The 26,536-nt window shown below is 40.0% G+C and overlaps 1 protein-coding gene across 1 annotated transcript in view; it reads right to left on the reverse strand.

Annotated features, from left to right (window-relative positions):
* LOC131672382 (uncharacterized) overlaps positions 1-26,536 on the reverse strand; it is a gene marked incomplete at its 3' end in the record, with an annotated part of 198,591 nt that overhangs the window by 112,167 nt on the left and 59,888 nt on the right. The window contains exon 4 of the mRNA XM_058949573.1: positions 20,461-20,658. Within this exon, the coding sequence (XP_058805556.1) occupies positions 20,461-20,658 (198 nt within the window). The remainder of the gene's footprint in view (positions 1-20,460; positions 20,659-26,536) is intronic.

The raw sequence follows: 26,536 nt of genomic DNA on the forward strand, positions 1-26,536 counted from the left end.
CACGACCGTCGTGTTTTCGAGGTGTGATTTTCGAAGACTTTCGTGTTTGTCTTTTCCCGACTTTTCGCTCGAGAACTTCTCGGACCGTGCTTCTTACACCTTTCTCTTTATTTGGATTCTTGAGCATCCGTCACTTTTGAGTACCCGTTCCGTAGTTTCGCGATAATTTTTTGGGCATTTGGCTGTTTTGGAAACGCTTTGTTCTTGCCATTCCTTCCAATAGTTTGGAAGATAAATCAATTTTTACACGGTTCCAGGCATCGGAATGCACATATGTAATAATAATTTACGAAGCTGTCAGTGATGGCTAAATATATTTTCAATACAGTCAATTTGTTTTACGTTATTTATTTTCAGTGCACGAGTAAAAGGTTTAATTGTATATAAAAAAACCTTCAAACTGATCGCGCCTCTATAATTTTTCTATTCGATTTTGAAAACGGTAAAGGAAAAAAATCGCTGTACCATCTTTACAGAGTCAAGTATTGCTAATTGAATGTTATGTCGCGGTTTTATACTTCTATATATACATGGCTAAATTAAATGGCACGTATAATTCACTGGATATAGAAAACTTGCACATCCCAGAGCATAAAACTGCTCCTTCCGATAATTAAAGCCACTGAAAGTTTCATCGCTTAATGGTGTACGAATACGCTATCGTGCTGTGTACCGCTACAGCAAGCGCGAATTTGAAATACGAGCAAGTGGCGTTACGAGGTAAGAGCACCTCGTTTAATTATTACATCAAATTGACAGTTCACTTCCAATTCCAAGCGAGCACTGTACAGAAAGCACGCAATGAAACATATTCGTTCCAATCGACGAGGCTCACAAAACTAACCGAAACTCGTAATGCATCTATCGAGACATTAGCAGTAGTGCCGTATGCCAGCGTATTTCCGATTCCCCGAAAATCAAACAAACGCATCCCACGGCTATCGTTGCAGCTCCCGGCCCCGCCACTTACGCGCGCCACGCTCATCCCAGCTGCACACACGCGCGCGCACGCGAAAAGATAATCTTTCTCCCTGCGGCAGCGGCGGCGCGAGTCAGCTGGTGCGTCGCTTTTCCGCGTTCTATGCATTGTTTCCTCGCGACGCTTTTGTTGACCGCACAAAGGTATCGGTAGCTTGCACAAGGCTTATCGCTCGAGGAGACTTTTCTTCTACCACCACCCGCATGGCTTCCGATAGTCCTGCAACTTTTCACGATAAGCTGCCTCGGACTTTTCTGCATTTCAATTCCCGATTGCGCGCTTCCGATTGTTCGAATCTGAACCGGGCGCGAGGATCGTTTCGCTATCGCTCCAGTTGGGATAACACGATTTGCTCCGTGCCGTTTCTTGCTTGGCTCTTTTTTCTTTCCTTTTTCTATTATTATTATTTCGAGCGTGGCCGTAAATAACGACAGCGTTGCGAATCAGCGCCGAGAGACAAGTAAAGAGCTTGTTTTCCATTTCGAAATTATTTCTTTCATCGAGCATCGCTTCAACAATTACGCAAGAGGGGCTGCACTTAGGGACTCGTTGTTAGATAGGCCGAAAAATCTTAGCCGTAATATTTACGTAATCATCAATAAGCACTTGAAAATGAGGCAAGCGTTGACTGATCATTCCGTCGTGAACACAATCGACCCAAATATTGATTCATAGGACGTAATTGACAGTCATATCAAAATAGCTCTTGGGAAAGTCACCATGTCGCTCCACCCAAACAAAAATTAAAAATTTTTCGGGCGCCGATAATTTATTACAGCACGTAAGTGTCGAACACGATGACAGGTGGGATCATCCGCATGTAGCGTTGAATTGAGCAAGGATTCTTTCACAATCGTCGTAGGTCCTCGTGTCGAGTTAGCGTATGCAGCAATAACGAAATAAATAGCGTCTGCACGTTGGAAATATATAAGTCATGAAATATTGACGTGTCACGGGTTCGTTATGCATTAGGCGCAACGGAAGTTAAGTAATATTGGTTAACTTAATATGCACATTGGACGTTCTATATGCTTTTGTCTCTCGTTGTTTGTACACATATTCATATTGTACGTTGTAGGAGAAAGTAGCTCGCGCTCTCGATTTAGTTAAATAAGCTTAGCTAGGTAATTCTCTTAGATCATTTTTGACGCTCCAGTTGCTCAATCTATCTGACTTATAGTGTATGCGTGAAGCTAAAAAGGACACATGAAGAGTAAGAGAGTTTTAAGGTATCGAGGTGGGCAGAATTTTCAATTGAAATGCATAGGTAACCACTTCCTCGGCAGTTTCTTTGTTCCAGATGCTAAGGGATTATTTGCCTTTGCTCACGTAAGCTAATAAGAATTTATAACTATTTACAAAATGACGGGTAAGTATAATCTTGAATGGTAACAATGAAACTACTGAAGTGCCAATAAGTAGCAATCATATTACGAAAACTCGTAATTTTCCGCCCAATGGGCGCTTTTATGATTTCGTTTAATGAGCCTAGCAACATCAAATTGGCTCTACTTTGCTCAAAAAAGAAAACTGTTTTTTATTTAAAACAAAAAGCCCCTGCCTCTACACCTTGAGAAGCACGACAAAGAAAGCAATCACTCTGCGCAAGAGAGCCTTGTAAAAATCAATCTATCCCTTGAACGAAAAAAAAAATAAAAACTCAGAGAGGAAAAAAGGTCTGCAAGCAAAGCAAAATAATCAAGATGAGAGAAAGAGAGAGAGAGAGAAGAGCAACCCTCGGCATTCCTTTATTTTTCTCTCTCTTCCCATATAAAGACAGCAACGTTTGCGCAAAAGCTTCGCGTGCTAGCTGCAAAGCGGAGAAACAGCAGCAGCGCCAACGGAACTGGATTACGAGAGTCACGATCGCCATCTGTGCGACTTCGCGAAACGACGACGACGTGTGCGAATTCGGAACGCTCATGAGGGGTTAAGCGACCTGTTACGTAATGCAACTGCAGTGCAATTAACTCGAATAGGAGCGTTTGTCGAGCAGAGAGAGAGAGAGAGAGAGAGAGAGAGCGCCCGGCTTCTTATATCTTTGTACATGCATGCGCTTTATATTCTTTATCGCAAGGACGATTTTCGCTGTGCCGCGCCGTTTGGGCGCAATTTTTATGGCTATGCGGTATTGTTATGCTTAATGTTTGTATTCATAAAAATTGTATATGAATATGTTGCTTGATCTAGGCTTGTCTTCACCATTGAGCGAGTTTATCGTCTATATAGATGCATCTGAACTTTACCCTCGACTTTAACCGATACGAGCTTTTTAGTGTACTTTTTTCTAATTACATAAAGAAATTTACGCTTGAAATATTCATGCGGTTGATTACCTTGCAAATGTTTGTCATGACTATTAGCGTGTTCTATTTGTCATTTATTAGTGCCTCTTTAAGATTGCTCAAAATTGCAAAATATTCAATCGCAAATATTAGCAACGTCCGATGCAAATCAATCGCTGACAATGTCCTACATCGCAGAGTCTTTCGTCTTCGAATAAAGGCAAAAGCAAAAAAGACACCTAGTACACATCATCTGACGTGACTTCTTTTTTCTATTCCACTCCTTTCACACCATCGAAGTACAATGCACGAACGTAGTACGCGTTCTTTTCCCTTTTGCTCGACATGCAAATGCCCGCGGTAAAGAAGACAATCTCATCTTCTACGAGTCCCTTTGATAATTAGCCTCGGCGCTTTTGCTTCCGCCTCCTTTTTTCCATTCTTTCCTGTGTCATTGTCTCGCTTTACTCTCTCTTTTTCTTTCTTTTTTTTTTCAAGGTCGACAATACCAGCCGTTCTTCCGGTGGGTGGGTTTGACGCGCGAAATGACTAAAGTAACTTGAAGCGCAGAAAATGAAGTGACAGATTAGGGGTGCAGCATACATGGGGAGACGAATGCGGAGAGGAGAAGTTAAAAACAGAACGTGTCTTAGTTGGATGACATATTAACCACGATATTTTATTAAAAAATCAGGATGGCTGAGAATAAAATGTTGATGAGTCTCTGAATAGGTCTGGTAAATTTGGTATTGAAAATCAATGTGATTATATATAAAAAGATGATTATAGAAACAAGGCATTTACAAAGTCCATTGTGATTTAACAATGACGACTGTTTTTCCAGCCAATTACTTGCCCGCGCCAATTTTCAATTTTCCAATTTCACGGACACTTGCCAAGCATAATGCGCAATCATACTCGAAATAATCGATCCACTAGAAATTCACGAAAGTATACCCGTGGGGTAGTGAGCGTAAGTGTCCTTGAGCTCTGTGGACTCTGGAGGCTTTTTTCATATGCAAATGCTTCCGGCCGCTTTGAGATGGAGAGTAGACGACGGCGAATCGTTCAGACTTTCCGCTAGAATAATATTTTAGACTGACGCTGCGGAGGAAAAGCGAGCGAAGACGATGGAATCTTGTTATTTTTCTCGCGAAACTTTGGAAAAACACTTTTATCTGTAGGGGCACATTTGTGCTAAAGCCGTGCTTGGCGGTGCCTCGCCTGACCCGAGCTCCATATTTGCATACACGCGACCACAAGCACAAGAAGGAAAGAAGAAAGAGAGCTAAGAGATCATCGATTAGGGTGCGAATGTATGTACAATGGTTGCGGTGATCATTCTAATTTTGTGGAGATACAACGTAAAGTACTTTTGAAAAAAAAAGACAATCAAAACAAGCAAAACAAAGCTCCATTAATTTCGCGTGGTGTTAATTGACGAATTAACGACAAAATTCTACGAATATCGCGTGAACAATAAATTCGATCAAAATTTCTTTTTGTACGTGACAAAAACCGATATTACAAGTGGAATGTTTGAAATACTTTTAAAATATATTTAAACACTTCCTTCATTGACGAACCACGTAAAAATTTCATTTTTATTTTTATAGTCTATTTTATTTATTTGAGGTTATTTTAATTATCCGAAGCTGTTCAAATGTAAATGTGAATAAAACGGCATCTCTTCGCACTATCAAGTGTCTCCTAGTGTAGTGTGAAAAAAAGTCGTCTCTGAAATGGATAAAATAATCATGAAATTGCGTCTTAAAGAGAAAGTCAAAGAATTAAATTGGTATAAATTTTAAAAGCAGATAGAAAAGCGAAAGAAGATACGTGCGCTAAATTGTCAAATATTAAAAATTTAAATTTGTAAACTTTCTTTAAAAAAAGTTAGTTTAACTAAAATAAATAAAAGTAAAAGTTGATGTTGACGGATATAGCTGAAATGGATGCTTTTGGCACTGAACGGTTTGTTAAATTGAACGAAATATTTTGATATCTATTTTTTTTGTAAGTGCAAACATTTTCAGTTATTGGTTTAAAAGTACATCACGATTCCCCAGACGTGCACCAAAAGCACGGGACAGTCAAAAATTCCATTACCTACAAAATATCACCATCAAACCGAGCGTGTGACGCATCTCGATCAAAGTTCACGAACGGTCGCGCACAGACACAACTCACTGCAGCCGCAGCACGTCCGCGCGCAAGCCATTAATTGCGGCTTGGTTTTTCGCAAAATGCTTATACGAGAGAGAAAGTTTCTTTCGCGCGGGAAGCTTCTCCGCATGATAAATACATATATGTGTGTGTGTGTGTGTGTGTGTGCATTTTTTTTCAATTCCCGAAAATAGCATATATGACTTGTACGTGACGAGTATGGATGAGGTGCACGCGTATATAATATGACTTTCGCTTTTTCAAATTTCGCATGACGCTGAGATTAAATGCCACTGGAGAGAAATGATAAATTAAATGGCGATTGGACTTTTAAAGAAAAAACAACGGACAGAAAAAGGCTCGTTGCGTAGTTATGTATTCTCAATGCGTCGTAAAAGTTATCTGCTTCGACACCGTCGATGTGTAACTGTTCGTATATACTCGATACGGGACATCGTATAGTGAAAACCTTCATTTACATAAAACTTTGCGCGACGACTATTTAGACGACGACTGTTATCGTTACTAATGAAATGTTTATTTTTTTTTGTTTGAAAGACGCTAAGCGAATATCATTTGCATGCCTGCTTATATCCGTTTATGTATGTAACAAATCTGAAACGTATTATCAGCTTCGGTCTTAGTTTTGTCACTTTCGGCAAACATTCCGTTTCATTGTTCGTAACTAACGTCACGAGCGCATAGGCTACAAATAAAATTTTACTAAAATTCATTTCATAATAAACGGTCGTCCCACGGAGAAAGTCATCGACTGGAAATATCGGCGAATGCTACGTATGTTTGCAATTCAGATAAAGGTGTAGTTTTTTTACGTTTCAATTATGCGGTTAGAAAGCATCATTTTATATAACCAATTAAAAAGTTCAGACTACTTGTGTCTATAATCATTAAAGTACTAAATATTAGTAGTACGTTTTGGATTATTTTTCAAAGCTACATCTCGGGGTGAAAAATTAAAACATGGCAATTTTACGAAAGAAAGAATCGTCCAAAATTAACTCAGCATTATATACTAACTCAACCAACTCAACGTTGACGTATTCAATAGACTTTGGCATTTGGGAGAGGTGTCGATACTGGCGATCGGGCGTCAGGACGTTTGATACGCAATTAATCCGTCGTCGCGGCGACGGTGTGTCTCGCGCTGAATAATATATCGAAAGAGCGAGTGCGCGAGCATGGAGGACGCGACGCCAGTGCCGTGGTGTGTAACGACTGATTAATTGTGGCGATGCGCGTTCCTCTTCTTCTTCTTCTTCGAATCGAGGAAGTGCGGAGAGAGCGAGCGAGAAAAGAGAAGACTAGCCGATTAGATAGTCGCTTTAAGAGCCAGATGAATATTTAGAAGCGAGTCGCGCGTTCGCGAGCCTAATTAATGGAAGCTCACCAGTTCGACCGAGGACTTTTCTAGCAAACACGCGCGACTCTTCGACGGCACCTATTGTCTCGATCGACCACTGCCTCTATTCGCACGGACGTGCCAATCTGCATCTGCTCCTCGTTGCGCGATACGCCGGCAGCCGCGTCTTAATCGCGGGGCCATCGCGAGCGATGCATCAAGCGCAGGCACGCCAACAATCCGAAACTGCCGCCTCATAGAGGAGAGATAAATCGTCCGGAAGGGGGTGGGGGCGAGCGCGCTCGCGTCCACGGGTATTTAGTGGCTGGCGGGCGATTAAGAGGCGCCCCTTTGAACCGCTCGCGTGTCAGCCGGGCGTTCTAAGTGGGTTAAGACCCAGCCCCGACAGGCATGCCGCTTCGCCGAGCACGCATAGCCGCGCCACATGGCCACGGGTCATATAGATCGGCTGCAATGCGGCTCTCCATTGCGTAACACCTCGGTTTTCAGTTACTCACGGCCGCGTAAGCGGATCTCCGCGAAATGCCCCGCGAACGCCTCGCGGCTGCCATTCGAGCTGAGCGCGGATCGAGACGAGACTGCGCGTTGCCGCGGGCTTTCGGGGGAGCCGTTGCGCATCTCCGGGTCGCCACGCCTCTCGCGATCGCCGTCTAATTTCTCGAATTAACGAAAGGGACAAAGCCACGCCGAATTCTGGGCTGCCATACCCGCGCGAGGCTCGATTTCAACGGGTCCCTTAGCGACTCAACAATGCAAAAATTGCATCATTACGATACGCCACTGTGCGCACGGCAACGGCGTCGTGCGCTCGTGTATGTGTACTTTTGCTATCGGCGCTCGACATCGAACGCTTTTGTCTATACGCTCCCCTCGACAAATCATCTACGGATTCTCGACGACACGTGCGGAGCAAGCGCGCGAAAAGGCTGATCTGTATCGGCGTGCACAAGTATTTTCGAGCTTGCTAAAAGGGAAATTAATGCGTCGCCATGCATCTGACGACTATCGCCAAAGATTGAAACTGTTGCGAGGCGGCCATTATTAGATTTTTCTTTTTTTCTGCATAATATCCTTTTTTTCCTGTATACGTTGAATTCGCGCATTTATTCTATGGAAAATTAGACGTCGCGTGCGATACTTTCCATTCGTGCACTGAATAATCGTAGAAAAAAATATGATGCATCGTGTCGTAGGAGTGTGCATTATTGTTAGATCTTTTCCTACGTTTTTTAATGTGATTATTTTGAACAATTGTATTTTTTCTTCTGGTCGTTTGTTATTGACTCGAATTCAAATTTACAGCTTTTCTCTAATAAGCACTCGCATGTGAAAATTGATTGCGATAATGTTTCTATTATTACTCAATTAATGCGATGGATTTCCGTTCAAATGTATTAAATTTCATGAGATAAATCGCAGATACTGTGAAGTTTTGATGACTAAGCTGCATATTTTAACTACTGCTCATTGCATCGATGAGTTGGACAATGGCTATTACGATGTTATGATAAAAGTCGGATCAGTCGATTGACAAGGTGCGACAACTTTGTACGTTGTCGGTAAGGTTCAAGGGATGATCTAAGAATAATGTTCATATCCAACTATTCATTACTATGCGGCTATAACAGTGATAAATGGTGCGGTATAATTTTTTTCATTAGCTTTACTGTTCTCTTAAATGTATAATGTTTTGCAGATGAAAAGGAGAGTACCCAATACATCAAACAATCGTAACAATGGAACCTGATGATCGCTTACATGGTAGAAAAGCTATGACTGTTGGTAATGTTTCGTCGAATATTATGAATGGCCCAGACATATATGAATGGTGGAATAAGAAGTGTAAGGACCAGGACAGGTGACCAGGACTTTAGGATGTCTAGTATCGAAAACTTGAAAAAACAAATTAATAGACGTACACTACTATTACAAAGGCCATCAATAAATACCTTACTTCACATAACAAACGAAAAAGCACTTTCGAATCAGGCCTAGAAGCAGTTTGGACAAATTATGCTAATGAAAGCGAGCTTGACATTTCGATTGCCGGTACGGACCGACGCAATGCCTGTTGACGGCCAGTGAAAGTTTCGGCGGTATCCTTTGGTATCGCACCAAAGTGGCTGCTGATTCTGAACAGATTCGCCGGGGCTGAATTAAAGTGAAGGGTGTTACCGACCTGTTTTTTACAAAATAATTGTATTTCGTTTTTTTCCCCACGGCGTAAAGAAACTTTCTAAAGGATCGATCCTCCAGTACCGATGAAACTCTGCAGTAACGTATACATTTGCAAACGTGTTTTTCTTCTTTTTTTCTTTTTTCAGGTTAATACAGATTTTTAACTGCATTATTTGCATAATCAGATACGAGAAATCGCAAACATTTCTGACAAAACTCTCTATACCGAAATAGAAATAGAAATCATTCACAATATTCGCCCAAGTTTATCCCAACGACTACTGGAGGCAAGACTCTTGATTTTTGCAAGAGATAAAAAGAGCTGAGTGCGCGCTCATACATACCATCGTGCAGCAGTCTCGACTCGCTCTTTTCTGATCGAGTAGTGACACCGATTATAAAAATGATCGATGCGACGGGACTATTCCGCGCATCGTACTGCAGCTATAACGTGTAACGATGTGAAATTCGTACACGAACCTCGCGAAAAATTTGATATGCTTGTATATGACGTACAATACATATTTGAGCAAAAATCTTTCCGAGTTGCCTTGTCATTTCGTGCTCTACGATCGAAAAATTACGTAATGGAATGCATTTCACGTGTAATCGCAGATAATATATAAAAGGGGTAATTATATATCGGCTATGACGCGATTTTATTCAATTTCAATTAAAATGAAGTAATTAAGCTCGTACTTCAAAGCAACACTTTCGCTCATTAAAAAATTTGCGGTACTAAAGCGCGCGCATCAAACAACTCCGCAAAAGAGTCATTTCCTTCTCTCTTGAACAAACTGCAATTGAGACGATGGGCAATAAAATAAAGTTTTGAACGGCATTTAATTTTTGCATTACGATCTTTATCCCACTGGGTGCGAGTGGAAATCGACAGATTCGACTCTAACAGCAGTAGGTGAAACGAGCGAGTCGCGTGCGTTGCCAAAGTTTTTTGCCATCTCCACATCGTGTGCGAGTGATAAAAAGTTGAACGCCCGTCTCTTATCTCGTGAGTTTTTCGCGTGCGAGAATTCACTCCTCCGCCCCACTCTCTGGCAGATACGAGTCGTATCCTAAATCATTTTGGCAACATTTGCCAAAGAGGTAAATAAAAACGTGCCGATTGGAGAAACTTTCTAAATATTTCAAATTAATCATTTTGAAATGTCCCGTCTTCTTTCCCGCATAAAGACAATCTTTTTAAACGTACTCGTAAAATATTTACCTTTTCGCGTCGTAACTTTTTAATGTAGATGGTTTCATGGAAGCTCAGAAGTTCCATCAAATTACCTGGAACAATGATCATTTTTTTAATTTTTTTAATAACATGCAATCGACAAATCACGTGTAAATAAGTACACCTCAAAATGTTCAAGCATAATTAAGTTGAGTAGGGAGAACAAATAAAATACCGTTGTTTTTTCGATTGTACTTTAAGCATTGAATACGGTTAAGGAAAGTTAATAACTCATTTGTAGTGTACGTAAATCATTGGTGTAATTCCACATGGCCTCTGATCACGAAACGGACCGACGCGAAGATTCCAATTAAAAAAAAATAAAATAAAACAGTCGGTTTCACGACGAGAATAAATTCTTGGCTATCAATTGAAGGTAACAAACCAGGAGGACGAGTACAGTTATGTGTCTCTTGAATGAAGCATCTTTTGCTTGGGTTTGCCCATTCACGAAGGGCCCCATCGCATCGCGTTCCCGTTCGATTTCACTCGCGATCGACTTGCAATGTAGGAGACTAGAAGACTGGTCGGACGGAGAAAAGACCAGCTACTTGTTTTTCATGTTGTTACAGCTCTTCATTTCAATTTTAATTTTATATCGCGAGCTGAAATCTCTCACGGGTATTTTAAATTTTTATCATTTTTCTTTTCAAACGAAAATCAGTTTTTTAACTTAATATGATTATTTTCGACTAACTATAATTGTAAAGTATACAATTATTTTATGTAAAATATTGAGAGTAAAATGATGTAACATCAATTCACTGTGTAGTATTGTCATTATAGCGCTATTTCACACATGAAAGGTGATTTTTTATTCATTATATATTTTATTCGACGGTGTGCGATATTACCAATAAAACCAATTCTATTAAACTGTCATGTGTTTTATAGATAGCTATTACCCACATTCTTCAATCTTAATAAAAAGTTTTATTAGCCCGCATGCTGATAAAAAACAGAGTAAGGCGACCATTAGTCAACCGGAAGTATTAGTTTGATGACTCTTTGTTAAGTACCGAATGTGCCTACATAAAAGAATTTGTTATCGAGTAGCTAACTAAATTTTTGAAATAAGATTTTATGAAAAAATAAACTATTCGATATAGTAGTCATAAGTCATTTACAAATCCTGTTAAAAATGTTGATGCAGGACGTCAATAAAACAAAATATATTAAAATTTTTTAATGGAAAAATTGACGCACCTACAATGATTTACAGTACACGCGCCTTTTTATACAAAATCTACAAGTTTAAACAGTTATTATAAAACTTAGCGCTTTTTAATGAAGTATTTATTTATGTCGACATTTATTTTCATCCAATACATTCGAATCTTAGACAAAAGTGTGAACCATTAGACATAACAATGTCAAACGTTTGAGATAACAATCAACTTTCTGTCTACATAAATTATAACTCAGTTAGAACATATAATTTGAATATTATTCCATACGAGCGTTTTTATAAACCAGTACATTTTCACAGGTGACTGTCAATTGTGTAATTTGAACGAAATTCAGAAGTTTTCTGGCTTGCAAATTAAAATTTCTAACATCGATTACATTGTAAACTGCCTTGATTCTAAGTATAATCTTTTACAAAAGATGATTTCAAAATTTAAGAAGATCATTTAGGAAAAACTTAACGTTACCGTAACCTATAAGTAGTTTACCGCTGAAGAAATAGGTATAATTGATACAACTGGTGTAACTACAGAAATATTTTTAGAAGTTTTAAAAGGTAAATATGAATGACGATTTTCTAAAATTTATTAACGTAGTCTTTTGAACAATGAACTTAATCTACTGTACAATTCGGGCATTTGATTTTTTTCGTGAAAAAATCGATTTCAATCAGCGAATATCTATTAAAAGTATTTCCGTATAATAAATTAAATATAATGTTTTTAAGCTTTTTTTTATAACGATGGTTATTTTTAAGAATATCATGAAAATAAGAAATCAAATTGCGGTTCCGGATGTTTTCAGAATGATCGACTCAAAATTGAAAACGACAAAATAATTGGTATTTGTTTCATTTTGTCTATTTAATCGTCAATACCTGTTTGCAAAGTAACTTAAATGCAATAGAACCGAAAAATGGCGTCAGTTTGAAATTTGGAGATGATTTGTTCAAAAATAATTACAAAATCTTATCTCTCAAAATCTTATTATTACAAAATAATATATAAATATTATTGCAAATATTACACTCGAACATGTTTTGCAAATAAAATACAACTTGCGGATTTAAGAAATTCCCTTGATCTATATAAAAGTTGACAAGAAAATTTGCTTCTCGTAGTGATTATAACTACATACGAAATATATTTTGTCTCAAGATTTTAGAGAATGTAAGCTTCACAAAATACACAATACGGCTTTTCCGAAAAAATTCTTTTTTATTGAACAGATTTAAAAAAATTAATTACAGGCGATGACATCTATCTTACTATTGCATCTAAAATTTTCATTTCAATTTTTACTTTTATTGCAAGCAATTGCGAGTTTGATATTCATTTATTAAGTTATCATATTTTCACTATTAAAAAAAATCGTCGATATTGATAATTTTTTAACATATACCAGGACCTTTCAAGTAAATGTATTGTGAAAAAAGAAATTTATACATAACGAATTCTCGTAGAAGAAGGAATTGTTACGAATATACATGTGCGTCTCTGCTGTTTTCTCCGTCCAGTCTCTCGGTTCGTCGCCTTCGCTATATATATATATATATGCGGGACGATGTCCCGGAAGATGTCGAACGTGCCGGGAATCTTTCAACGAGACGATCGTATCTCTAGTTGCTTCCTCTTGAAAAATTGAGTTGTCACGCGGGCATTAATGAAGTTGCGCTTGTGTGCAATTGTTGATTTCATTTATGATTTGTTGAATCAGATAAATGATAATGATGCGTTTTATTGCATCAGGGTTTGCCGTTAGATATTTGTAGTTTTACTGATGGTTCTTGTAGAAATATTTGTTACGAAATATTTTAAGTAATAAGTAAGATAATGAATGAATCGTTCTTATTAATACGAATATTTGATATCAACCTATATGCTGGCTTTGAAAATACTTGTAAATCGAAAGAAATAAATGTACATGCATAAACTCACAGTTCGTCTTTTTCAATTTCAGGTTCTACAAATTACCTCAATTTAATAATCGCGTTTGTAATCATAAATAATCTCAATTATATCTATTAATATAATTCACCAGTAGCCCTCTCATCTGTCTAAACATTTATTTTATTTTAAGTCATTACGTTTCACAACTATAGCACATGGGAACGTTACAAATACATCACTCGGTACGAAATCAGTAAAAAAATTCAAAAGATTAAAATGTACCTATGTATCCACGACGTTTACGAAAGAAGACTTTCGAGAATATACACAGCGTGGGACAAAAGCGAGCTTCTGAGAGTAGAAAAGTCTACATGCAAAACACACGCGGAGTAAGTGGGTCACGTTTTAACAGTGTGTTTGTGTATGTGTGTGTGTGTATGTGTGTGTATCACTGGTCGTAAGAGTCCTCTCCAATTAAGAAATGAGAAAAACTAATGTTACGAGGGAAATGATCTACCGTGTACAGCGCGATCCAGAAACGTGATCCACGATCGGTTCACTATCGTGTACTTATTGTACACACACACACACACACACACACACACACACACACACGCGCGCGCGCGCATTAAACTCTCTGCGGGTCAAACTCAGGAACCACGCTTTGACATGTGACAGACTTATTCAGATCAATGGCTTTTTGCAATTTAGCTAATGGTATTAGAGCGATCAATATATTTTTCAGTTTTCAATAGATGGCACAAACTCTTGCAAAAAAAATTCATTAAAGTTGATTAAATGTTAGAACGCTCTGCATAAACAATTTCGAGTGACATCTAGTATAACAAGGTAGTTCAGCCATTTATTCCAATTGTTACGCAGCTCTTTAGCAGAGCGAATTTCCACATCACAGTAGTGCACTCAGCTCAAGTGAAAAAAATGCACATTAAAAGGGGCTTTCATATACACACAATTACACATAACGACGACAACGGCGACGACCTCGTTAAGTCACCAAAAGTCGCCTCTAAAGTCTACGGCATAATTACCGCGAAAACATAGTTGCTGACGTTGGTCGCTTGCTCGTTTCGTGATGACGCACACACACACGCACGCACACGCACAAAATTATATATATATATATATATAATATTGTAGCGCTCACGAGAGGAAGCTCATTAAAACTACAGCATACTCTTCCCAAGAAAAGTAAAGCCACGCAGCAGCAGGTGCTTATTATAGATACACTACTGCGTGCGTTTCATGCCCATATTGCGAAAAAGAACAAAAAAAACAGGTGTGCAAATTAAAGAGAACGCATGCAACGTCCCATCGACTTATTGATTTCGTGTTAATGGGATAGTTCCATTTTTCGTGCTTTTGTTCTCGGAGCTGGCGTTTTTTTTTCGTACAATATTTAAGCGAATGCAAGTGTTTCTTGGTTATCGGAGTAACACGGCGACAGAACACCGAAGTGATTTTGTACAATCAAGATTTTATTCGGTACGTATACTGGGAAAACCATTATAAATCGTGAAATTCAATTAAGCCGATTGAAATAATCTGCTTGAAGGCCTGGCCAAATGAAAAAATGTAATACTAACTTGAACCAAGAAAATCTGTGCTGCGTGAAGACATTGTAACAGCTTGAAATACATCAAACGAATGAGGCTTGATAGACCTTTAACTCGAATTTCTCGTTAAAGATTTTGACGAGAGCTGTTGCAACGTCAACACGAGAACGACAGGCTTCACTTTCAATTAAGCTGTCCGATACGCCCGCCTTGCTACAACAAAGCGTCGATAATTAATGAGGCAGTTTGACGGATTTTTTGTTGTTTCTCTATCGATGACTTTGCAGCTTTTGTTTTTTGTGCATACTCTTTCGGTGCGTTTACCGATGGAAATCAATCATTACATGCACTCTGGGGTTAAGGTTACTTCGGAAAATTGCCATACATATCTTTACGATTTTACAAGCTCCATGCATCCGTTTATTATATACGCGCGTCGACGTAGCCACAATATATACATAGGTGCTCAAGTATATAGATGTGAGATCGCGATTAGATACACACGGGAGAGTGCCGCTTGTCATATCTCTTTCTTTCTCTCTTTCGCGAAGTGAACGCGTGTCCAACTCAATGACGTTATGGATGATGAGAAGAAAAAAATCTCTCTAACTGCCTATCGACTTTCTATATAAATTTCTTTTCTATTTGCAATTTTCCATGAGCGAATTGATTGATTGTGCATAGTTTTGCAGAAAGCTTTTTTGTAGGCGTGTGCGTGTGAGAGAAACAAAGATCCTTGAAATCGTCAGACAAGTGCCTATTAATAATGTAGTGTATGGTCCTTGGAGAAAGTGCGGGGCTTTTTTGCTCTTCTTTACAAAATTTAACGCTTCTTTATGGCTTATCCCTTTTGAACTGTAACCGCGCGGGACGTGAAAAAGAGCCTTCGGGGTCTCCTTCGTCGGTTAATAAATTAAGCAAGTAACGAGGAGAGGTGCTGAAAAAAGTCCAGTGCTCTTTGTAGCTTTCTTTGCTTGAGACTTGTCTTTTATGTGTACGAGAATGCTTGAAAACAAGTTCCTTTTTTTTTTCATTTTTTTTTGACAGATCTTAATAGTTGTCAATATTCATAAGGCTCGAAATAGATTTTTTTAATCTGGGTAGAAAATGAAAAGTTGCTTATGCCAGTGACACTCGCCCTAAAAGCATCGAAATTTCGTCAGGCGCCGTTGGCTCATATACGCGCAAAACGAAGAAACCGGAAACTGTTGAGTGCGCACTTTCCGCGGCCAAGAGAGAGCGAGAGAGAGAGAGAGAGAGAGAGAGAGAGAGAGAGAGAGAGAGAGAGAGAGAGAGAGAGAGAGAGAGAGAGAGAGAGAGAGAGAGAGAGAGAGATGAAGCAGAACGGCGACGTCGAACAAGAGGCGCTAACGCGCGAGCAAGTGGGACAGAGACTTTTGGTGGATCGGCGGATCGAAGAACGCACTTTGGCATTTTATGAGGCGCTGCCGTAAATTTTTCATTCTCGGTAAGATGGGCACGCGACAGACGATTAAGCATTTGTTTCAAAGGTAACCATCAAATAGTACGGTATTCGCGCCTAAGAGTAGAGCCCAGAGTACCCCTTCAAAGTAACAACACAAAGCGACAGGGCAAACAACAGTCTAAAGTAAATGAATAAATAAGTAAAACAACTGAACGAAAAATAAAATGAAAAAGCTCGAATTCGATCGGAAAGTGCAATTGTCTGTCGACGAGACAAAACGCACACGCGCGCGCAGTCGAGGGACAAAGCTTTTCGGAATGAAATGCGCGTGTGCGCGCGGAGGGCGACGCGGCATCGCGGTTTTGTCTGGGCAAGGATATCGACCGGTGTGTGCGTGTGTGTGGCGTTGCCGCCGCCGCCGCTTCAATCATTGTCAATCGAGCTGCGATATACGCGCGTGAGGGAGCGCGGGAGGTGAAGTCAAATCTGATTTGCAAAGTGTCTTGCTCTCTTACTCACCGCGACGCGTGAATTTCAACTGGAACGCGGCGATTCTGCGAACCCCATATCGCGTTTGGAGGTTGCGTTATCTATCCTAAATATTTCAACGGCAAAAGGAAATCGACTTTATGAACGTTAGTTCCATTGATGAGATGGATTAGAAACCATAAAATACGTGACATCGTGTCCAGTTCATACAATTCTTATCAGAAGACAATACACAACTCTTTTATCGTTTCAGTTTATAACTTATTTTTCTAGGATCAAAATAGTAATCAGTCATTATCTTGATTTTATAATGAAGATGATACGACTATAAAGTTTTATGTGAATCGCTTATGGAGCTGGTCAAACTGAAATTGATATCTTTATGAATGAGTGGAAATGGAGAATCTAAAATTGCATCATTTGTTAATAAGTTTCATTCATGGTTGTAAACGTCTGAGATCATGATAAGGTACGTTTTACTAAAGGAAATCGACTAAGTAGGTCGTAATATGAACATCTGTTTTATTGATTAGTCAGGTGTCTAGCCATAAAGAACCTGAAATCATTCAATTCATTTTCGAATCTAAATAAATTAATACTGAACATCATCGCTATAAAATGAAATAATCGCACATCACGCCTGAATTCAGCCTTACGAATAAAAAAAGGACTTTCCCGCAAATGTAAGAAACAATTCATTTGCAACTTTGAGGAGTACACTTATTTCGAATTAACAATGCAATTTCGCTAAACCTGATTTACGCTTCTAAAGCTGTTAATACAGAATAACGTGAAACTGCCCGCACATATATCTATTTGTAATCAAAATAATTTCAGTAAAAAAACTCATTTGATTGATATTCATATTCTTTTTTGTAACATTAGGAGTGCCAGCACTAGTTTCTCACTACTACAGATATACCAGCAATAAAAAGTACTCCCGTTGCGTGGTAAGGCGTTGGCCGTGACTATGTTGCTTCAACAATATTTATTCATTTTTTGTATGATCATATTTCTTTTAGACGAGAATGAATCATGCGCATGGCTGTAACGAGAATACGAAATCAGTATACGAGTAATCTCAGAAAATCAATCGAACTAAAATGAAACAGAACATGAACAAATCTATAAGCGTTTTAGATTATACATTACTACTGTCATTCATATAAAAATTAAAAAAAATATTTTTTCTAATCCTAATAACGTCTTTGTTTTCACAATCGTTTTCAGAAACTAGGAAGAAGAGAGGCATGTCCGCGATAGTTACTATGTAGTGATCGACGATGGTTAGAGGTTTTGCACAGTTTCTCCGATTATTCACCGGACGGACGCGTACATCGTAATGACCAAACGACATGGGCTGGGAAAAACACGACATACGAGCTTCGGACGTTTGATGGCAAATTTTCGAAAGCGAGGGTGTAACGTTTTACAGCCTTATCTTTTTGGTGAGATTTGAAGAATGGACTACACGAAGCCTGAATTGCGAAGATTTAACCAGACTGGCATTTCTCTTGTTATTTTTTGCAAGGCGAAGGTTGCTTTCTTGAATCCATGCAAATTACAAAAATTACAACGGTTCAAAGCAATAAGATCGCGACGAATGTAAAAATTGCAACAAGGGCCCCCAAAAGAAAGAGTAGAAAAAGCGTAACAAACGCGCAGAGCGTTAAAAAGGCGCAGAACACAGCGCAGGCGCGCGCGCGCGCGAGAATTTATCGTGCGCGGCGGTGGCTGCGTCAAGAGTTCGTGGGTGGCGCCCGAGAGACGTAAACCGAGACAAGTCTTTTTCATTTTCACGCCCCGCGCGCGGAGATGCGTGTTTATGCAATCGCGATCTCGTGTTGTGGCTTCGCGCGCGCACACAATCACTTTTCCTTTCTTTTATTTTCCACGTACACAGCATTCGGGTCAGTATGCTTGTAGCGACGTTCGGGTGTGTTTCTCTCTCCCTCTCTCTCTCTCTCGCGCGCGCGCGCCCGCGCGTAATTTCGACTGTAAATTCGCATTTATACACATGGGAATAAGCAGCATTACGTGTTGATGATATTATAGCGTCGTGCAGGAGGTTTTAGCGTCTTACTTTATAAGAAAATGAAAGTGGCTGTGTACAGTATGTGAAACGGTATGTAGGCACGAATCGAAATATCTATCAAGCAGTCAAGCTAAAATTGACTTTTAATTCACACTTTCGGCTCATAAACGTCGCTTTAACGCTCTTTAAAAGTCACGCGCGTGCGCTCACTTCTTAGAAATCGACTTTATTAGATTGGCAGTCGTATAATGAAAAATTACTTTAATTTTCGCTCGAAACTTGGAGCTTCCAAGTATATCCTCAAGTTGCGACAGATTCTTCATCGTATTCGACCTTGCTGTTCGTCCCTCCTACACACTCCTACTGCGCATCTTATCACACCATATACCCCTGCGACAATGCTCCCGCGGTGTGTTGACTCCCGAAGCTTTATTAAGATTGAAGTCGTACATCCTCGAGGGGAAGAGCTTCTCCAGCTTCTTTGCAACATATATACAGAAGCGGCTGGCACGATTTCATAAGGATGATTGAAATTTCGAATACGAAGGATGAGATAAAAATTCGATCACCCCCCCCCCCCCATCCCCACGTACGGCATAATAAAAGAGATCGATTTCGCGAGCGCGCACCGCAAGCCCAAGAAGATCCATCGTGCATACATACAGCATACCGAAAACACTGACGTTACGATCAATATCGATGATTGCGCGCGCGCGGTCATGTACAAAAGTGAAGGAAGAAAGAGGCGTGTCAAAAGCAAGCTGCTCAAACTGGCCATCGTGTAAGAGAGACGGAAATGCTGCTCGCACACAAAAGGGATCCGCCGAAACGATATCGAGAGTGCGCGCGTGTGTATAATCGGTTACGCGATGTGTATATCAAACCCATCCTGCGGCGTTCTTTCTGCTCAGGCGCAGCGCGCTCGCGACGGTTACATGGCAGATTTGCTACGTACACGCCTTCCCCTACCCCTCCCTCGTTTCTTTTTTTTTTCTCGGAACTGTGACCTCTGGCAGGTGAAAGAGAGAGATTATTACCGTGAGTTTCGGTTACGTATATAGCTTTTTGAATAAATCAAGTTCATTAGACTTGGCAATTAATTGCCTTGCCATTTATCGCTTCAACTTTCTAATCATCAGCGCGCGCCTCCCGCAATATAATATATTCAAATTCTCTCGTCTGCGCCAGATCGATTCGATTACATCCATTATGTCGAAATTTCTTTTAAAAAGTAAAATTTGCCTAATCGCGCGATCTCTAACGCGAAATTTATGGCCGAATTTGATTATTATCGAAAAAAGCTATGCCGAATCGTTTTGCACTTTCGAATGTGTGGTCGACATTATTAACGTGAGAAATGTCAAAACCGATCGAATCAATAACCCTCTCGCTCCGGTAACATAAGTGGAAAATAAGGATATTGCGCTGCACGACGGACACCGCGGAATAAAGATTTACTCGTATTACCTGCGCGTTTAACGTCCAACTTTTATTCTAACTTTCATAAATCCAAGTTGAGAGTTCGCTTCCTTGATTTGCATGTAGCTTTTTTTGCGAATGGATTGGGTAACCGTGTAAAATTCAATCGCTCTTATTTCTCTTTATTTCTTTTTGCTTAATTGCGCATTCTCACCTTGTTCGAAGCGACGAGTTTGACTTCGCTGAGAAGTTTGACTGCCGGGGTCAGGTAGCATTTTACGAAGTTTTCCAGATTGCCGTGGTAAGCGCAAACGAGGATGTCGCGCGCTTGACGCGTCAAGATGTCCAAAACATTTTCGCCGTAGATGGGCCCGAGGTAGGTTCTTATCAACGATGCTGCGTCCGCTCGCACCTGAAAAAATAAAAAAAAGTACGACACTTTGATTACGCGTTGATATGTACAAATTATGAGCTTTTTATTCGCGATAACAATAAAACTTTCAAATGTCAAACACTTGATACGTCCATCCATAGTGAGGACTTCGACGAGAGCCAAAGTGCGCGTGACTGAATCGCCTCAAAACGGCTAACCACCAGAACTTGGAGCGATCGAGGAGGGGAGCCAGAATAAATCAGATTATATCGAGACGCATAGGGTAGGTGCGAGCATTTCCCTAAGGGGCAAAAACAAGTTTTGGCGCTTCGGCTCATTGTGCAAATAATGAAATGAGAGCACCCCCGATGTGCAAGCCAATAAACGCGCAAGTGTCTCTCTTTGCGGTGCGACAGGGGGCTCGGAGTATGTGGCAGCGGATTTAGCCTCGGTGGTTTGTTATACTTTGCTTCTGTGATTAATGATTATTGCGGAAAACGATTTGTGTAGCTCACTGGTTTTTACCGAGGGGCCCGTTAATCGACGTGGATATTTGGTCCAATTTTTCATGGGCTACAGTGTTTATTTTGATTTTCAAGGTTACGCCTATCCAAGATTTTTATTTCGCTCGAACATTCAACGCTTCTTTGGATATTATTTCTATTTCTCATAGAGAATACGATGAAAAACCCCATAAGGAACTTTCTCTTCTATTTGCAGTTTATTTTCGCTTTGTTAAACAACATTTAACTTAATTTAATTAAAATTGTTACATTTTAATTACATTGGTTAATGAAATTTAATTAAAATCTATTTACGAAAAGATAACTTTGCGAATAGTTTTAACGAACCAATGAAATCTATAAAATGATTGAAAGCAAATGTTTAAATATTTAGATCTTGAAATCCAGACAAGGGGGCTTATCAAAACAATCGCTTGGTCAGTTCAAACGAAAAATAATCAAGAGCACGTTATAAAGTTCTACGAAGCACATGATGAAGCTTCATCGCTGCTTACACCCACGCGCACACGCTCGAGCAAAAAGCTCGTGCTGCCAACGAGCAGACTGTTAATTGATAAGCCCGGCAGGGGAGGATGCAATCTGTGCGCGCAATCCCCGCTATGTTGCACAACGGATTTCCAGGCATACATATCGATTGTCGACGCTAGACAGATGCGTATATATTTATAGGCGCGGCATTGGCGTTTCTCGTTGAGTGTTTCTCTCCGAAAATTTAACGTGTGCATGAAACTGACGCGTGGAGATGAAAATAAAAAGGGACAATGGAAATTCACGAAAATATCGTGAGCCTTATTATACTTTTTATGACGAGTTTAAAAAATTTAAAAAGTCGTGTTAGAGAACATTTTCGCATTTATAGATGCGCAAATCTATTCGCGATTGTTACTGTACATAGAAATTCCGTTAAACTATTACTCATTTGAAAGATTGCATCAAAGTAATAAAATTGTTTTATTGAAAAACATCGTGTTTTTTTGCCAATCCAAGCATATTTCAGCATCCGCTTTATACAATTTAAGTAGAATCGTTCATTACCGAATACGGAATAAAGTGTATTTGACAATGGTACACAAGTTGTTCAAAACTTACTTAGTAATAAATACATTTTTTTTAAGAAGATTAAACCCAAGAATGATAATACATAAATATATTTTTCCTTCCCGAATGATTAATTGGTTTCCAACGGAAATTTTCTCGTGAGATACCAACATACAACAGTGAGGTATTCGTGTCCTGGTGATCGAATTTCTTTTAAATTTAGAACCAAAATACAGCTGTAATCCTCAAACATCGATGTAATGTATGTATCGTAATCTTCACAATTGCGTATATAAACATTACACCGTAGCTTAGTAGGACAGTGGAGCTGCATACGTATAGAGCGAGAGAGAGAGAGAGAGAGAAAGAGAGAGAAAGAGAGAGCAGAAAGACGAAGAATAACGGGATGAAGAAAAAGCTTGGTTCGCGAAATGAACGTGGCTCCGCACGATGTAACCATTACACCCGTGGAAGGCCGCCCACGTGCTTCCGCCCTCATGCGACGCGAGAGAATCCTCCTCGTCTCATCCATCCTCCTGTCACCGAGCCATCTTCCTTGTCGATGCGTTTTTCTATTCTTCAATGGAAATTCACTTTGCAGCGAGAATCATAACATTCTCGTATATTGAAATCGGCACACACGCAAACCGCAAAAAAGCATCTCACGACAGCAAGAAATAAAAGAGGAAGCGAGCGAGACTAAAGGACACCCGGAGGGATCGACGTGTGTAACCGGATACACTGTGCGTTCACGCATGATACGAGCGCGCGCACGTTGCATTGTAAGGGTGAACGATCGGCGCCCTTAGGCTATTCCTTTCGGGACGCGAAGAAGATGAACTTTCGTTGTAATCACGAGGAGCGGATTCCAAAGACATCGCAATTCGCTTTTAATTGCGAGTGCATGCTTCGATGGATTAGAAAATTTGAAGAGATTGGGGCTTATTTTCAACTTCCTTCGCGTCGGACAATTTAAAGAAAGAAAAATAAAAAAAGAAAATCCGGGTTTCAGATGAAAATTTTACACGAATTCCCGAACGAGCTTAAAATGCAAGATTAAAATCAACATTCAGAAGTGGAGCAGTACATCGGTAACCTTGCACACGCATACATCGAACAGCGAAAGCGCAAAAAAAAAAAGAAGTAAGCATCCGTGCGAACCTTATCTACATGTACAACACGACTATTAAACTTGGCGAGTCGGGGAGAGAGGATGTTGCTCTGCGCGGCGCGTCGACGTACACAATGCGATTAGCTGCGCAAGGCGCATATTTCCCTGGAGCATCGAGCCGTGAACTCTCACCTCATAATTTAAGCGAGTGAGGCCTCATGCGGCGCGCGACCGAGAAAGGGATCATCGCTTTTGCTTAGTATCTTTCCTTCTCTTTTTTTCTGTGCAGCCATTCCTGTGTGATTGTTAATTAAAATATATGTGCGTTGAATTTCATTAAACGTCGAAAAGTTATTAATCAGATGAGAAATTCGCGTGCAAAAAGTACTTATTATTCGCGCGACTTACTACGCGATTGATTATGCCATGGAAAACGTTCGATCCTTCGTAAAATAATTTTTTCTCTTTCTCGAACGAGTCAAGATCCACCATAAGATCCGATATAACAAAATCCTACATATATATGTATATATGTATATATATATATATATATATATATATATATATATATCACATCATCGTTCGCGGTATGTTAGCGTCAATGTTTGCGGCGCGCGTGTGTATCTTTTTTTCCTTTCATCCTCGTTCATTCGTGAACACAAAGGACAATGCCATATAGGCGAGTGTTGCATCCCGAGGGTACAAAGAAAGCGAGAGCGGGGAGAGTTACAGAAGAAAGCGACATAAATTAAAGGCGCGCGCGAGGCAATGTTTAATCGAAAGGGTGTAACCGCGTGTCCCTTTCATTAATTCATTTGGCGCCGAGTATATTGTAGCTAATGTGTTGGTGATTTATTTCCTTGAGAAAAGTCATCGGGTTCGAAACTGAAAGGGGAGCGAGAGAGGGTTACTTAGAGACACGTGACCAAACATCGATGCGTTAGATAATGCTTGACGTGTTTGCCCTTGCTGAATTTATACGAATGAGTGATAGGCAAATGAGAGAGGGAGAAAGAGAGAGAGATTTGCGATTAATTAACTGCTGGATGGATGCCCGCTGAGCTTTCGGTTATAAGGGTCTGTCGTTACGTTAATTTTTTGATAGACGTACAGGGAACCAGTAGAATTCCAAACCAAATTTTGGTTCGAATAGCGTTGTAATCGGGAGTAAATTTTTCGAATTTGACTTGAGACAAGAAAAACTTCAATGAAGGAGATAAAATTGAAATGATGAAATTTTATAAAATTAATCTATCGAATGCGTATTTATGACTTGGTTATTGTACTCACTCGAGGCGAAACCAAGCAGAGTACCTACATTTTGACGTGACGCGTAAGCTTATAGAGGGATCTTGATGTGTTTTTTTGTTAACACTAATTATATGTTGCAATTATTGTGAAGAAAAAAAGCGGAAAATTATAAAAATGTTAATTTTCATCATAAACATTTTTTAGTCGAATTTCGTGATAGAATAAGTTAAAATTTTGGAAAAAAATTAATCTTGCTATATAATCTAATTCATAATTGGTACTTATAGGAAAGATCTCTTCCACTTGGCCAATAATCAATCCTATAACATTTTTTATAATCGGTTACCACGGCTCGTAATTCCTCAAATGGAATCGTCATCTAATCAATAGAATATATAGACATTATTGGTGAACCATCTATGATATATACACGTGCAAAAGGCATGTAATTTGATTTTAATTAACGACCGATTTCACGCTCGAGACAGAAGAAAACAAATTGAATCCGCCGTAGAGATCGCGAAGTTGCCATACGCTGCTGGCGGCTGCACAGGTCGCAAAAAAAAAAGCGAACGGGTTGAATAACAGTTATCCGGCGACTTCGGGCTTTCCGCCCGAAATATTGGCTTTGCGTTTATCTTGATGACAAGTGTCTCGCTGCTGATCGTCGCTTGTTTAACTCCATGCGACGTACGCAGGAACCTGGCGGTGCATAATTGAGAGATATTGATGCATCGGGTCGGCAAAGAGAAAATTGCGCGCTCGCGCAGCGTGTGTCTACTATATGTTATGGCGTGCGTGTGGATTCACGTTCGATCGAAGGCGACACATTTTGAAAGTGAAAATTACGAAAATTTACACACGCGTTCCGGCGCTCTCTTCTTTTTCTTTTTCCTCTTTAGAAAACGCCGAGTCCGCGCACACTTACGCGCGAGATTCGCGACGATAAAGGCGAGCAGAGCGTAATTAATATTCGGCTGCGAAAAACACACGAATAAAGTTATAAGACGTGCCGCAGATCGCGTGAGATAATTCGCCGAAAGTTTATAGCGTAGCTTTTAATTGAACGCCCGAAAATAAAACATGCAAATTAATGATCATCGAGAAACCAAGTGACAAAAGTATTTTTTTCCTTAGTCGATCAATTACGAAGTCGATTAATAAGCATCGCAATTACTAGAGTTGAGGACTAATTTATATTGAATCGAAGCAGCTTTGCTCTAATTTTTCATGTACTCGTTCGATCAGAAACAATGATCTCGCAAGTATAATTAATTCAGGTATGCGGTCTCGCACACACATACAAACACATACCTGCGTATATAAGTCAATTGGAATTATTGCGTAACTGTTAAAGTTAATTATCCGTTCAAAATGCGAAAGATCGTTCCGTGGAGTGTCGTAAAATACCACATTTAACGGCTCTTTCGACATGTCGTATAGGAAACTGTGGGTTTGTGCCTGTGTGCTTGATCCAATTAGAAACTTCTACATAAACACTTTGAGGCGCACGCGCGGAGGGATGAAAAAGTTGAGCAACGGAAGAAAAGGAAAAAGAAAAGAGTACGCAACAGCGCGTGCTGATTGAGGAAGCTGAACAGTGAAGGAGGGGAACGAACTCTTGATTAACCCTCGGTGTCTTCCGCGTTGTCTCCTCCCCCGTCGGCTTTGTTCGAAAGCCCCACGCGCTTATGAATGCCGAGCATCGCTCGCGACGACAACGACGACGCGGAGAGAGCTGCAGCGCAGACTAATTTCGCGCTCGCTGCCGCGGCTGCCTTTGCGCCACGGGTTTTTTTTTTGCCTGCTCTTCTCATCTCCGACTTTTGCATGAGACGCGAGTCGACGCATCTGTCTGCGGACACGGGCTAACGAAAAACTATCCTCTGATTATCGTTCGATTGATTCATTGGACGCCGCGCCGAACGATTCATAACGTTAAGGTGTGAAATGCAATTACAAGGTAAAATGAATTCACACGTGGTTATCTTGC

This window comes from Phymastichus coffea, unplaced genomic scaffold, assembly GCF_024137745.1.
Source record: "Phymastichus coffea isolate CEN01 unplaced genomic scaffold, Cenicafe_Pcof_1.1 PCOF00149, whole genome shotgun sequence".
NCBI lineage: Eukaryota > Metazoa > Arthropoda > Insecta > Hymenoptera > Eulophidae > Phymastichus > Phymastichus coffea.